At 43.6% G+C, this 16,229-nt stretch overlaps 1 protein-coding gene across 1 annotated transcript in view; it reads left to right on the forward strand.

Moving 5' to 3' along the window:
* Positions 1 to 16,229, forward strand: part of TNKS2 (tankyrase 2) — a 195,548-nt gene that overhangs the window by 108,987 nt on the left and 70,332 nt on the right. Inside the window, exons 14-16 of the mRNA XM_029609867.1 lie at positions 2,881 to 3,026; positions 8,289 to 8,454; positions 9,016 to 9,235. Of these exons, the coding sequence (XP_029465727.1) occupies positions 2,881 to 3,026; positions 8,289 to 8,454; positions 9,016 to 9,235 (532 nt within the window). The remainder of the gene's footprint in view (positions 1 to 2,880; positions 3,027 to 8,288; positions 8,455 to 9,015; positions 9,236 to 16,229) is intronic.

Consider the following 16,229-nt stretch of genomic DNA (forward strand, 5'->3'; position numbering starts at 1 on the left):
GGGGACAATTTGCCTGGGGAAATCGACCTATGGTCAGTGTTTGCCAAAGGAGGCAGCTTGGTCGATCAATCGACTGGAAACTAGAGCAGTACACAAGGCCTTGTTGGCGTTTCTTCCGCTTATTTGGGGCAGATGAGTGAGAGTATTCTCGGACAGTGCGATGACAGAGTGCTTCAATCGTCAGGGCGGTACGAAGAGTCGTTTAGTGGTGTTGGAAGCGCAGGAGCTGTTCCCGTGGGCGTAGAAACATCTGGAGAGACTAGCTGCTTTTCGTGTGGCTGGAGTGGAAAACGTGCAATCGGACTTCTTCAGCAGGCAGCGACTGGATCCGGGGGAGTGGGAGTTGATGGAAGCCTTCGCCTTGCTGCAAGCAAGGTGGGACAAACCAGTGATAGACCTCATGGCAACTCTAGCAAATGTGAAGACAGATCGCTTTTTCAGTTGCAGATGGGAGGTCAGGTTCTCATTCATCCGTGGCCGACACATCTCTTGCTGTATGTGTTTCCTTTGTGGCCGCTTGTAGGATGGGTGCTGCGGCACATTGAAACTCATCCGGACAGGGTGATTCTGGTGGCGCCTGAGTGGCTGTGGTTTGCGGATCTTCTGTGTCTCACGGTAGACGGACCTGTTCACTTGGTTCATCTCTCAGGATTGCTTCGTCAGGGACCCATATTTTCAGATCGGGAGGATCGCTTCTGTCTAGCGGCCTGGCTTTTGAGAGGCGGTGGCTCGGTTTGAAGGGATATTCGAAGCCGGCGATTGCAACTTTGGAACGCCTCCTTGCCTGAAACACTTCGATGGCTTATGTCCGGATGTGGAGAGTACTCAAATCCTGGTGTTTTCTGGATAGAGTACAGCCCTTAAGAACATAAGAACATGCCATACTGGGTCAGACCAAGGGTCCATCAAGCCCAGCATCCTGTCTCCAACAGTGGCCAATCCAGGCCATAAGAACATGGCACGTACCCAAAAACTAAGTCTATTTCATGTTACCGTTGTTAGTAATAGCAGTGGCTATTTTCTAAGTCAACTTAATTAATAGCAGGTAATGGGCTTCTCCTCTAAGAACTTATCCAATCCTTTTTTAAACACAGCTATACCAACTGAACTAACCACGTCCTCTGGCAACAAATTCCAGAGTTTAATTGTGCATTGAGTGAAGAAGAACTTTCTCCGATTAGTTTTAAATGTGCCACATGCTAACTTCATGGAGTGCCCCCTAGTCTTTCTATTATCTGAAAGACTAAATAACTGATTCACATCTACCCGTTCTAGACCTCTCATGATTTTAAACACCTCTAACATATCCCCCCTCAGCCGTCTCTTCTCCAAGCTGAAAAGTCCTAACCTCTTTAGTCTTTCCTGTGGACGTCCCATAGATCTTTGAATTTCTGCAATGCGGGTTATCTAAGGGGCTAGAGTATAATCCTCTTCAGGTCCAGGTAGCAGCTTTGGGTTCCTGCGCGGCAGAATTCAGGGAAAGCCGCTGGCGTCTCATCCGGATGTGGCTCGTTTTCTGAGAGGTAAAGCTTCTGCGTCCTCTGGTGCGGAAGATCTGTCCGGCGTGGAATCTGAATTTGGTTCTTCGGGTCTGTGTGGGCCCCCCTTTTGAGCCAATGCGAAGAGCGTGGTTGAAAGATTTAACCCTGAAGACTGTTTTCCTGGTGGCTATCTGTTCTACTAGGCAAATTTCTGAGCTGCAAGCTCTGTTGTGTAGGGATCCTTTCCTCTGTTTTTCAGACGATGGGAGTCTCTTTTCGGATGGTTTTGTCCCTTTTGCCGAAGGTAGTCTCCTTTCACCTTAATCAGGTGGTCAGGCTTTCTGCCTTTTCAAACTTAACAGCCGATTCTTCGATGGCAAGAGAACTTCACTTGCTGGATATGCGTCGTATCCTTTCGCGATATCTCAAGGTGACGGATTTCTTTCAGAGATCGGATCATCTGTTTGTCCTGTTCAGTGGAGCAAAGAAGGGAAATAAGGTTTCCAAAGGCATGATTGCCGGCTGGTTAAAGGAGACAATAGCTTCGGCTTATATCAGTAAGGGCCATCCGGTGCCAGAGGGTTGCGAGCGAGTTCCACTAGGGTGCAGGCGACCTTGTGGACAGAGGGTTAACTGCTTTCTTCACAGGAAATCTGTCGTACAGCGACATGGTCTTCCTGCCACACTTACACCAAACATTATTGCTTAGATGTGCGTGCTCCAGAGGAAGCGATGTTTGGGGAGAGTGTATTGCTAGCGGGTCTTTCGGGTTTGCCCAGTATAGAGGGGCTTCGGTACATCCCATTCGTCTGGACTGATCTGGGGTATGAACAGGAATGAAAAATTGGTTCTTACTTGCTAATTTTCATTCCTGAAGTACCACGGATCAGTCCAGAGACCCGTCCCCTTCTGACGAAAGATTTCCTTGCTTCTGGAGATGGCTAAGCTGATTGAGCTGACATTTGATTTGATCAGAGTGATTAAAACTGTACATAGTTGGTATATGTTTTGTTAAGTCAAGGAGGCCTAGTTTGCAGGGGGCTCCAGCTTTAAGTCTTTGTTCACCCAAGGTTTATTGGGGTTTGTTAAAGTAGACATCTTGGCGTGGGTACAGGTCAATATTGACGGACTGCATGTGGCACTCTTGGTTATGTAGCAGTACCGCAAAGTTTTGTTCTCTGCCTCAGTCTGCTGGTAGGGATCCATAAACCCACTCGTTTGGACTAATCTGTGGTACTTCAGAGACGAAAATTAGCAGGTAAGAATCAATTTTCCTTTATCTTGAGGATGCATATTGCTGTCAGGCACTATTTCAGCCTAGCTGTCTAGTAGTTTGAAATGTTTCTTTTTAACTCACAATTGTTCAGTTGTAGTAAATGAGTTTCTTGTTTTTCCATAGAAATTGTGCACTATTCAGAGTGTAAATTGCAGAGATATTGAAGGACGTCAGTCCACACCACTTCACTTTGCAGCAGGCTATAACAGAGTTTCTGTGGTGGAGTACCTTCTTCAGCATGGAGCTGATGTACACGCAAAAGATAAAGGGTGAGCATTTTTCTTCTTTCAGTCTTTTTTTTTTGTTTTTGTTTTTTTTTTTTTTTAACTTCCCCCTTCTCTGAGTTAGGCCAATGCTGTTTTTCCTAGCGTGTAGCCAGATAGACTCAGGACCAATGGGTTATGTTCCCCTGCCAGCAGATGAAGACAGATTTCAAAGCTGACGTCACCCTAGATACACCCCTGCAGTGACCTCAGCCCTTCAGTATTTCTACGTCTCCAGCAGATGGTGGATGCACCTTTCGCTATGGGGATTGCTGTACTTTTTGGAAGGAGAAATTAAATTGGAGAAAAAATTCAGCCCCACTTTCCTGTGGTGATACCTAAAGGTCCTTCCCCCAGTTGAGAATTCCTGAGGCGATTTCCGAGATCACTCAGAGGTGTGTCTTTGTCCGGTATCCAGTTCCCAGAGTGGACTTTGCTGCTTAAGCAGCTGAAAGGCAGCAGGTGCAGGAAGCTGAGCGTGATGGTGATGGCCAAAGGCTCCCCCCCCCTCCCCCCACAGCCACTGACCGCCTCTGTACTTGGCTGATAAGCGCAAAGCCCAGGTAAGTATAAAAAAAAATTAACCTCCCGATTCAGAGACATTTGGAGGGGTTTCAGTAAAGCTTCCTCCGGTCTCCTTGCTCAGTGCGCCATGCCGACGTCATTCCCAATCCTGTTTGGGTAAGGAGAAGTGAGCTTCTGAGCCGGTTGAGCGGCCCTCCGGTGGGCTAGGCCCCACTTTAGGACTGGTCAGCACACCGCGCGGTAGGCTGCGGCGGTGCCATCTTGCGCCCGTCTTTGTGCGTGCCGTATTGCCCTCCATAGAGCGTCGGTACGTGCAATGCGCATAATATCTAGTGCATACATACGCACATAACCTACTAAGCACAGAATACGGGTAAAGCTGGGCGCACGGGCTGTGCGTGCGCCTCACCGCATCCCACCGAAATCTGCGCAGAAAAAAGTTTAATCGCGAGCCAACAGAACACAGTTACTGTCGCCAATGTTTCTGGCAGCCAAGAAACACAAGCTTCTTTCTCTCCTCGCTGCTTGTCATATTAGGGCTTTACAGTCTGACCTGGATTCCAACTTATGTCAGCACTGTGAGGAAGCCCAGGGAGAGTTGGCCTCCCCGGACTTGGCTAAACCCGGCTCCTCCCATTCAGAGGATGGGTTAGCCACAGCCTTAACTGTAAGTACCCTGAATCTGAGTACCCATGGGACTAGGTTATCCATGGCAGAGGGAAATTCAGCAGCATCTACCCCAATATCTCCTGGGCTAGGCATGGACCTGACTGCCTTCTCTTGGGTGGAATTTTTCCAGCGCCTTCAAGCCTTCATACAGGGCACAGTCTGTACGAAGGGTTAAGGTCAATGGAATATATGGAGATTGTTTCAATATTGAAAGGGGCACGAGGCAGGGTTGCCCCCTGCCCCCTTTAATGTTCACTTTGTTTCTTGAACCCTTCACCATAAAGGTCAGAATGATGGATCAAATTACAGATATCCAACTAGGCAACTTGCAGTTTAAGTTGTTCTTTGCTGATGATATTTTATTTACACTGACCAATCTGGATACTTCACTAACCACTGTAGTGACGAAATTAGAACTCTTTGGAGGGGTGACAGGTTTCAAGGTGTAAACTATGAAAAATCAGAGACAGCAGCAGAGATGTCCTCATTTAAAAATAGGCACACCTTTAGGTGGGCTAAACAGGCTCTTAAATATTTAGGGGTTAGAATTAGTCCACGAATCACAGATCTATTTAATTAAACTACACCCCCTATGGAGAACAATGGGACGGGACCTGGATAGGTGGCACAGGGATACATTTTCTTGGATAGGGCGTATTGCCATTATTAAAATGAATGTTTTACCCCGACTTCTTTATTTTTTCTCTATGCTACCTATCCATCTCCCTTCGGTGCTCCTATGGCAATGGCAAATAAAGATTTTTGGGTTTATTTGGAAAAAAAAGACATCCTTGGGTAGCTCGAGTGGTGCTGTTCCATCCCAAATTGAGAGGTGGTATGGGGGTCCCCAATATCTTATGGTATTTTGCAGCTGCTCAACTTAAAGCTGTGGTGGACATACACAAAAAATCAGAAAAGAAACAATGGATGATATTAGAACAAGCTCTAATAGGTCATATGCCCATACAAGCTCTGCCTTGGCAAAACAAAGCCACATGGTGGCCTATTTCTTATCTTCCTGGGTCGCTCTATAATACTCCGCAAATTTGAGTACAGTGGAAAACACACTTGGTAGGCAACATTTCTTATTTCCAAACATCGCACTTATTTTTATAACAGTGCCTTCCCGGCTGCAATGTATTCACAAACATTTACACAGTGGAAAAACCGGGGTATTACATGTTAACCACCTCATAGGAAGTGAGTTATCTCTCAATTATAAAACTGTTATGGAACGATTTGGATTAGGCTCAAGGGACTATTTAGCATATGCTCAAATTTCCCATTTTTTAAACTCCCTTTTAAAAGCCAATTATATACGTCTCACTAGATCCCTTTTTGAAAATTATTGTGACTATGCAGATAAACTGCAGGGAAGAATATAAAAAATTTATGGCCTCTTAAATGCCCCTACCCACGAGCACCAATGCCATACTCGAGCTTGGAATCAGGATCTAGGGGGGCCATTAAGTGGCGAGGAGTGGGATATTGTATATACTAGGACAGCCAAATGTTCTATCGCTTTGAATTTGCAGGAGCAGTGCTATAAGGTACTATATAGGTGGCACGACGCCAGTCAGGTTACATCTACGTCTTGAACCATCCTTGCACACCTTCAAAAAAGGCATCAAGACATGGCTCTTCAGGCAGGCCTACCCTGAGGACAATCAAACCTAGACCTCATCCCCCAACTGCACACAACACAGAACTCATCCACCCCCTGCCTTTTTTATGCTCTATGATTAAGATGTAATTTTCTTTTAACTGCTCATGTCTAATACCTTGATTCTTGATGTAATTTAAAGAAACCTTGATTCCTGATGTAATTTAAAGAAATGTTGTAAATAAGTTACCTCTTTCTCTTTACTTCTACCCTTTCACTCTTTCTCTTTCTCTTTCCTGCCCCCTCTCCCCCTTTCTCACCTGCTCCCACCCCCTGTTCCTTGTTCATTGTATTTTCCTCCTTCCTGAGTTAATTGTAAACCGGTGTGATGTGTCCCACGAACATCGGTATATTAAAAGCCCTTAAATAAATAAATAAAAATATCTCTTCCCGATATTCGGATCTCTGCTGGCAAAATTGTGGCCATAAAGGAAATTATCACATTTGGTGGCTGTGTCCGAACATAACCCCAAACTGGACACAAATCACACGATGGGTCTCGCAATTAATAGTGACTTTAGATCCTAGTGTGGTGGTGTTAAATTTACCAGCAACTGGGTTACACAAGCATTGCCAGTTATTTTGTCTCCAGGTGTACATGGCAGCACGATGTGAGTTAGCAAGGTTATGGAAGAATACTGTTGGCCCGACACTACGTATCGCCTTCATATCCATTATCGTTTGGCCCACCTTACAGTATTGAAACATGACTGCTTAACTACTTTTAATGAAGTCTGGAATCCATTCACTAAGTGGCTTGTGAACCCATCTTAATTTCTTTAGATGTTCTGTGACCTCGTAGACGCACCATGGTGGCTTAAGAACAAAATTGTGGTTTAGGTGACGCTTGCTTTGATTTTTGATTTATGCTCTTGCTATAGATATGGTTCAGTCCCTACTTGATTTGAATTGACATGTATCTTTACTCTGTCATTTCAATATTAGTTATCATCAACTCTGTCATAATTTGAGGCTTCTTACTCGAAGTTGGTACATATGCTGCTTCTGTTCTTTAGATATGTGGGAACTATAGATGATACCAGGATGCTTTCCTCCTTATTATTTAAGTGTACGGACTCTTACACTCTCACTGAGGTGCGATGTGTCACGGTAATATGTAGTATGAAGGGGGAGGGGGAAATAAATCTTCAAAAATTGGTATTGGTTGCCGTTTATAGTTGTAATTACTCCAGTTGCATGTTGTACTGTTTGTGCTGGTCTCATGTTATTTGTAACCAATAAAAATTGTCAAATTAAAAAAAAAAAAAAGAATGAGAGAGGAAGTGGGATGAGAAGGAACAATTTGAGGATGGTGTGGAATGGAGGATTGAATGGTGTGAGGCTTAAAAGACTAGGAAGAAGAGACTTGAAGGGATGAGATGAAAGGAGTGAGATGCGAAAGGAAGGATGAAAGGAAGGTTAAAAAGGAGAGTGCGGGAGGCAGTTGAGAGCTTTGATATGGGGAGAGAGATAAGGAAAGGGAGAATGAACAAGAAAAATGTGAAAATCGAACAAAAAATGTTTGACACATTCCTTATTATTTTTCTTGATTTTCTGCAGTTCCATAATATCAAAGTGGTTTACAAAATTTTAAACAGTTATAACAAGACAGTATAGCATTGAATGATCAATTTATTCTTCAGTTTGATAACATAACAGTAGATTACATGTAATAGAAATCCCGATAAAATAAAAATAATTTAGTTAAAAACTATTTGTATATATTGAATAAAACTTTGTTTTTAATGAGCAGATTTAAAATACTTTCAGTAATTTTAATGCAGGTATATGCTAGCAGATCACCACAGAATCTGCCCCAGAGTTAATACAGGAAACTGGAATCTACTTAAAATTATTCATGGTTGACTAGGCTGAAGTATATTGTGAGTGTATATTACTAAAATGCAGCAACTTAGATCTTCAAGATAAGACCAGCATTTTAAAATAAGATGTTTACTGCTTAATATTTGAGAGAATTTCTTTTCTTAATCCTGTCTTTTGCCATAGCAGTAATGTGCTTTGGAATCATAGAGCGTCACTTAGTAGCATTAGCAGGGTGTACCGCAGTGTAGGAAACTTAAGTTTTATAGCACACAAATCAGGCTGTAAGCTCCAGGGAAAATTATTGTATAGCTACCTTACAAATCTTAAAATTGGTGGTGGTAGTATCATAAAGCAAATTCATAAATCTTGTTCCTTGCAGTCCTTTTAATTTTAATGTTAGTGCTATAAAATGTAACGATTGATAGATGACTTAGTTAATTTTGTTCTGGGTGTAAAAGGAAAAACAAGTTTTGGCAAGCACTACTCCACTGCTGAAGCATTTCAGGTGAGCCAGCTTTATTGTTGACTCTGCTTTTGCTGTCTAACTTACTAATTTTGTGATCTGAGACTTATCCCTTTTCTTTCAGAGGACTTGTCCCTTTACACAATGCATGTTCTTATGGTCACTATGAAGTAGCAGAGCTTCTTGTTAAACATGGAGCAGTTGTAAATGTAGCTGATTTATGGAAGTTCACGCCCTTGCATGAAGCTGCTGCCAAGGGAAAATATGAGATCTGCAAATTACTGTTACAGGTATTCTTATGCAAACTTTCTCATGTAGATAATGATGGATTTGTTGCAAAATGAGTATGTGTTGTTTCTTGTGTTAGATTTATTTATTTATTTATTTATTTGTAATTTTTATATACCGACATTCTTACATTAAAATGCAAATCATACCGGTTTACATAAAACAGAAAAAGCAGGAAAAAATATTTCCATAGTCAAATACAGAGAACATTTATAATAAAATTGTTAACAAAGGCATAAGGTAGGAACTTGAAAAAAGGTTACTTAACAGAAAACGTAAAAGAAAAAATAGTAAATGAAGCACAAAGAGTTGACGTCGGGGGAGGGGCATGGTCACACAGCGCAGTCACCCATTTCTCCTCACCTCCTGATGATAGTTCCGTTTCTTTTTTATTATTTAAGATTATTTACATTATGATTTCTCTCTAAAATTGATTTGACGAAGAAAGAATGAAGATTTGACAGACCATCTTGGCAATACTATCTTTTTCTGTTTTAATTTTTGTACACATCTTAATTATTATGTGAAATGAAGTCCTGCATACTCAGTCTTTCTATACACAGCATGGTGCAGACCCCACAAAGAAGAACAGAGATGGGAATACCCCTTTGGACCTGGTTAAGGATGGTGATACAGACATTCAAGATCTGCTGAGGGGAGATGCAGCTTTGCTAGATGCTGCCAAGAAGGGTTGTGTGGCTCGAGTGAAGAAGCTTTGTTCACCTGATAATGTTAATTGTAGAGATACACAAGGCAGACATTCAACACCATTGCATTTAGCAGGTCAGTGACTGGAAGTGACAAATGGTCAAGATGTCTAGATTTCATGCAAATTTGCAAGGAATTGACATGTTAGGATACTTTATTTTGCCAAAATTTCAAAACAACCTTATTTTTTTTATATATCTCCTCATACATATGTACTGGAAATATCAACAATATTTTGCTTAAGGGCTTTCCAGACCTGTCCTGGTGACTGTACAGTTGGGGTTTTCAGGAGATCCACAATGAATAAGAATGGTAAAAATGTGCATTTGCTCTTCATCCAGTCAGACCAATCCAGACACATTGGTTATGCTCATCGACCAGCAGATGGAGACAGATCAATAGGTTTGCTGACGTCACCTCTTATAAACATTCATGCTGACCCTCAGCCTGCCAGTATGCTCTGTTTCCAGCAGATAGAGTGATTCTCCGAAGAGAAGCAGGATGGTAGTCCTCATACATGGGTGACATCATCAGATGGAGCCCCGATGCGGATAAGTTTTCCACAAAGTTTCTAGAACTTTGACTAGGCACACAGCGCGTCCTATACCACGCACCATATGCGGGTCGCTCTTCAGTCTCTTCTGCGGAGCTGTAAGCCTCACAGTCTGAGCTCACTTTGGCTGTTTCTGGCCTAGTGGAATTTTCTTTTCATGGTTTTCGGTATCATTCCATCACCGGGTCCCTCCCTGTGCCTCCCTGTAGGGCCACCGGGTCCCTCCCTGTGCCTCCCTGTAGGGCCACCGCTTTTGTTTTGTCTGCGGCTTAAAATCCAGCTCCATTAGAGTTCATCTTAGTGCAGTTGATGCATACCACCAAGGTGTAGATTGTACACCCATCTCTGTACAGCCTATAGTTATACATTTCATGCGGGGCCTGCTTCAATTGAAGCCTCCCCTAAGGCCTCCCGCTGTGTCTTGGACCTCAGTGTAGTGTTAGCTTAGCTGATGAAAGCTTCTTTTGAGCTGCTGCGCACCTGTGACCTGAAGTTCCTGACCTGGAAGGTCATATTTTTGGTGGCAATCGCTTCAGCGCACAGGGTCAGCTAGCTCCAGGCCTTAGTAACTTATCCACCTTATACTAAGTTCTATCACGACAGAGTGGTCTAGCATATGCACCCTAAGTTCATGCCTAAGGTTGTGACTGATTTCCATCTTAATCAGTCAGTCGTCCTGCCGATATTCTTTCGTAGGTCCCATTCGCACCAAGGCAAACAAGCACTGCACATTTTGGATTGCAAGCGAGCCTTAGCCTTCTATCTGGAGCCCAGAAGCCCATAGACAGTCCACACAACTTTGTTTCTTTTGATAAGAATAGGTTGGGTGTTGTGTTGCCAAACAGACACTATCCAGTTGGCTAGCAGATTGCATCTCCTTTTGTTATGCTCAGGTAGGACTGCATCTTGGCCTCTTGTCAAAGCTCTGTGCCATGGCAGTTTCGGTGGCCCACTTGTGAGCAGTTCCCATGGAGATCTGCAAGGTTGCGATGTAGAACTCTCTCTGCACATTTACATCTCATTACTGTCTGGATAGGAATGGCCAAAACTACAGTTTGGCCAATCTGTCCTTCGGAACCTGTTGAAGGTGTAGAACCCAACTGCCCCGCCTAGGGCCCATTGTTTGGGTTCAGGCTGTCTCCCCCTCTGTTACCAACAGCACCCGGTGTTTGCCCATTGGCACCTGTTTAGGTTTTTGATCCCTTTTTTTGTTGGTGAGCTGCCTGTAACTAGGGATTCACCCATGTGTGAGGACTACCATCCTGCTTGTCCTAGGAAAAAAGAGTTGCTTACCTGTAACAGGTGTTCTTCAAGGACAACAGAATGTTAGTCCTCAGGAAACCCGCCCACCACCTTGCAGAGGTGGATTTCTCTTTTTTTATTTTAATCATAGTTCTGTGTTATGAGACTGAAGAGGGACCTCGCGTGGATGCGTGGTATAGGGCATGCTGGGTATGTTCGGTGTGCCTAGTCAAAGTTCTAGAAACTTTGTCATAAGTTTTCCGCATTGGGGCTTCATCTGATAATGTCTTCAATGTGTGAGGACTAACATCCTGCTGTCCTCAGAGAATACCTGTTACAGGTAAGCAACTCTGCTTTATCCTGTGCTGAGGGCTAAGACCTAGGTAGATGGAATAGCAGGAACATTTTTGGAGGCAGCTCCTAAGGCAGTGGTTCTCAACCTTTCTAATGCCGTGACCCCGTAATACAGTTCCTCATGTTGCGGTGACCCCTTGCCCCGCCCTCGCCCTGCGAGGGCGGGGTGAGGGCGGGGCTTTGGTCATATGGGGGCAGGGTTATGGATGGGGTTGGATTTTAGTGCATACTTATTTATTATGACATTTATAAACAGAACCACCATTCCTCATAAAACAATAAAATTAAGAAACATAAAGCATCAGTTATAATAGTAAAACCATACTAATAAAAGAATATTTTAAAATTACTGATAAATAGAATTTCTATTAATTAAAATCATATACATTTTTATAATTTCCCAAACACCAATAATATTTCAAAACAGCACATATATCAAATAACACACAATAATTAAAACTAATAAGGATTTTAAAAAGCCCCTGCTGTCCATACATGGGAGCTCTTGATTTCCAGTCACCCTGATATTGTCGAGGATTAGGAGGTTATCCTCTCTCTCTCACACATACTCACATGTCCATTCTCTCTCACACATACACTGTCACATACATACACATTCATGCTCTTATACCCACCATAACCTCTCACTCTCACAGACACTGACACACTCTCAGGGTGTAAGACACTCTCTTCCCCCCCCCCCCCACTCACACACACTCTTACTCCCCTGGATTTTCTCATACACACTCATGCTCTCACTCTTACTGGCTCCCTCACAACCTCAGAGCCTCTCAGATAAAACTCTATGCAGCAGAAATAATGCTGAATGTTGAGAATTGTGTTATGCAGACTAATCTGGAAAATGCACTAATTTCTACATGAGTCATAATGAATCAGTCCTCAGCTGCAGGCTTCAATTGATTATCCTGGCTCCCTTTATGTTTGCCAAATACAGTTCATGTGTAACAGCAATCCTAATTCTCCACCAGATCAAGCTGATTTCACATCCCACTTCATACTTTGTCACCTCCAGCTGAGTCAAACAATTAATCTAATTACTGCCACTGCTGCCACGTGGCTATTGGGGAGGTGCTGATTGCTGCTATTGGCACTGAAGCCCATTCTGCTGCCTCCTCTGTGCAGGCCCCCTGGGTTTCTACTTCCTCCATGTTGATCTCGTACATTGTGAGATCCGCCATAGAGAAAGTGCTACTCTTGCACATTCCCAAAGATTACATGTACCAATCAGTAAAAAGTAATTTATTTATTTTTTTTACATCTGCTTCCCTTTATTTTTTTTGCCATTTCCTTTTATATTGCCTTTTTTTCTGTTTCTTTTCTCTCCACCTGTCTTCTTCCCTCAAACACACAGTCAGGTTCTCATTCTCACATGCATTTCTCTCTCAAACACACATACACACACAGGATCTCACTGTCACATGCTCTTTCTGTCATGCAATCATTCATACACACAGTCTCTCACTGGCACAGGCTGTCTGAGTCTCACACACAGGCTCTCTCACACCCCCACATGCTGCCTTGCTCAAGCACAGGCTCTCACTGTCACATGCTGTCTCTTTCACACACACAGAGGCTCTCACATGCTGTCTCTGCAAACACACACAGTCTCTCAATTCACTCTCACACACAATCTCTCAACTCATCTCATACTCGCACACACCTCTCTCTCACCTCTGGGCCTCTTCTTTACGGGTCGCCACAGGATGGGCTCTGCAGCAGCCCTGGTCTTCTCGGGCCGCGCTGCTCCTCTTCTGCACGCGGCTGACGCGCCTCCTCCTTCCTGCCCGTGCGGCTCCGGCAACATTTGTCTTCCGGGGCAGGGCGGGCAGGAAGTAAGTAGGAGGAGCACCGTGACGCGCTCCCTTTTGGGGTTGGAGGAGGCAGGTCTCCAGCTTCGCCCCGCCTCCCCGCAGTAGCTGCGGCGCCGCGGACCGGCAAAAAATCCCAACGGCCCGGTACTGGTCTGCGGACCGGGCCGTTGGGGTCAGTTTTGGTCAGTTTTGGTCGAACGACCTGTGTTTTGGTCGAACGACCAAAACACAGGTCGTTCGACCAAAACACAGGCAACCCCTGTGTTTTGGTCGTTCGACCCCCGCCGGGGTCGCGACCCACAGGTTGAGAACCGCTGTCCTAAGGTGAAAGTTGTGTGCTTCCTCCCTCAGTGGAGCGGTGCCTGGGTCAAGGAGCTTCCAGTGGTATCCTCACGTTTGTTTTATGAGTGCTGTTCTCCTTCAAGTGACTGGCTCGCACATAAAAGTCCTTAAAAAAAAAAACAAAAGCAAAGATCAAGAGACTTTGCTGGCAGAGACAGTTGATCTACAGTCTGTGGGAGAAAGCCTGGGTGAGTTGCAAAAATATTTTTTCTGTCTTCACAGCCACTGAGGTGTTGTCCTTCTATGCTGGGAAACACAAATTCAGGCTGTAATGGTGTCTGCTGCAGAGCACCTGAAAAAACTGCACTCTGCAATGGAAGGAAGGTGAAAGCAGTGAATCGCGCCATGACTGTTTGAAGTTGAAGGGGAGTAGGGGAGCAAGGTAGAATCCCCAGGGTGGACTGCGATAGTGGAGCTCGTTGGGCAGCCTTTTTCCGTCCCTGCAAAGCTTTCAGAGGGGGGAATATAGGAGAACTTGGGACTCCTTCACTCAGCCTCGAAGGGCAGACATCTATGGTTCTGTTTTCATCAGTACCCCTTAAAGGAGCAGTTTACTTTCTTGACACTGTAGAAGCTTTTTCTTTAGCTTGGGCCTCTGTTTTAAGGAAGTTATAAAAATGTTTGCAGCAGGCTTTTTCCCAGGATCTCCTCTGGGTCTTCCAGCTTCCTCTGAGTTAGCAGGAAGCTTGAACAAGAAGAGGCCCAGGCAGGAAGAAGATGGAAAATTGGATGAGAATATTTCAGGTTTGGAAGATTCTCTAGATGGTTTTAAGAGACTGCCAGATGCTGGTAGTGGAGAACAATTAGAGGAAGGAGAATTCTCACCTAAGTGAGAGGTTGGTACAGTTATGTCTGTCTTTCATAAGGAAGAGCTTGTATCCTTAATTGCTCAAACCTTGTGTAAGTTGAATATTGTGGAAGATAAGTGGAAATAGGCTTCCAGTTCAACTGAAGGACCCTAATATAGTCAGTATCAGGAAGCCTTCTAAGTCCTTTTCCTTGCATAAGGCAGTAAAGGATATAATTGACCTGAAATTGGTGACTCCGCCAGAAGGATATCAGAGTTGCAGGTGCTTTCTTGTAGAGAACCCTTTTTGAGCTGCAGATATTGTCAAGTTTCGAACGGTGCCTTCTTTTCTTATGAAAGTAGTTACAGCTTTTCTTTAGGTCAGACTGTCTTAATTTCACAATCATATGGACTTGGCAGAATACAGGTTACTCCACTGTTTGGATGTGCACAGAAGTTTTGAGATATCTCAAGATCACTAATGCCTTTAGAAAGTTGTATCTTTTTCTTTTGTTTAATGGTGCTCAGAAGGGTGAGGCAGCTACTAAGGCCTCAATAGAGCGTTGGATTAAGGCATCTGTTGTAGCATATGTGGATAGTGGTAGGGCCTTACCCAAGCAGATCAAAGTGCATTCCAGTAGATCTAAGGCAACCTCATGGGTAGAGTTGCAGTTTGTTTCACCGCTGCAGATTTTTGAGGCATTATAGTTTGGATATGTATGCCAGACAAGAGACTTTGTTCGCTTTGGAGATATTGAGAGAGAATTTGGCAGTGTTCTGCCCTAATCAGGAGTAACATGGGTACATCCAGTGAGTCTGGACTGGTCTGATTGGATACAGAGGAAGGAGAAATTAGTTCTTACCTGATGATTTATTTTCCTTGAGTCCTGTCAGACCAGACCAGTCCAGTCCAAAACCATCCCTGTCCTACCAAACTCCTGTCAACTGTTAGTAGGATCGAGGGAAAAGACGTTTGTACAAAGAAGGTGAGTTCTTTCTAGAGCGGTAAATAGCACTTCTATTTGGAGTGTGTTATTCCTGGTTTGATTATTGGAAGCCCTCTAGTTTAAAAACGACATTAAAGACGAAGGGTTTTAAAAGTTTTATTTCCAAAGTTAGCTTGTTACGAGTAATACTGGCAGACTGAGGTAAGCACAACTGCATATAAGGGGTGACTTCAGTGAACCTTTTGATCTGTCTCCATCCACTGATCAGTGAGCATGATCCATACGACTGGACTCAAAGGAAATTATTAGGTAAGAACTAATTTCTCCATATTGGATCCATACTCATTTTCCATATGATTTATTTCATGCATATTCATTTTGGATCTCCTGAAAACGACTGGATATGGGATCCCCAGGAGAAGTTTGGGAAGTTCTGTTTTACTTTGGATGAGGGAGGCAGGGAAGAATCTGTCTTTTTTTGTTGGTGAGGGGGCTGGATGAATTTATGGTCAATTGAAAGTCTTCTAGTCCAGCAGCCTGGCATTTTGACCTTTTCTAGGTTTTAAATTCCCTCTGTATGTAGGGCAAGGTCAGGTATGGTTGAGGATGGAGAAGGATCTCGCTGCATATGAAGTAAGACCGAGTGCACAGTAGGCAAGCATAAGTGGGTAGATGCTGGCATCTGTGTTCTATGAGTAATTTGAAGTTTTATTTCTTTTGGTGCATAAGTTCCCTCTCTGGAAGAAAGGCTGCCTCATCTTAGAAAATTGTTTACATACAGTATTTAGTTTCTCTAGTCCAAAAATGTAAAAAAAAAATAAAATGAAAGAGCATTTATTTATTTAACATTTTTATATACCGGAATTCATGTAGCAAAGTTACATATCAATTCGGTTTACATTATAACATTAAACAGGCATGACCAAAAGCAATGCAATTACATCGAACAGGAGCATACCCTGTCTCCTCATCCTCCTCCAATTTAAAACTGAATATTGTCATTTTGAGTGGG

Source organism: Rhinatrema bivittatum, chromosome 7 (genome assembly GCF_901001135.1).
Source record: "Rhinatrema bivittatum chromosome 7, aRhiBiv1.1, whole genome shotgun sequence".
NCBI lineage: Eukaryota > Metazoa > Chordata > Amphibia > Gymnophiona > Rhinatrematidae > Rhinatrema > Rhinatrema bivittatum.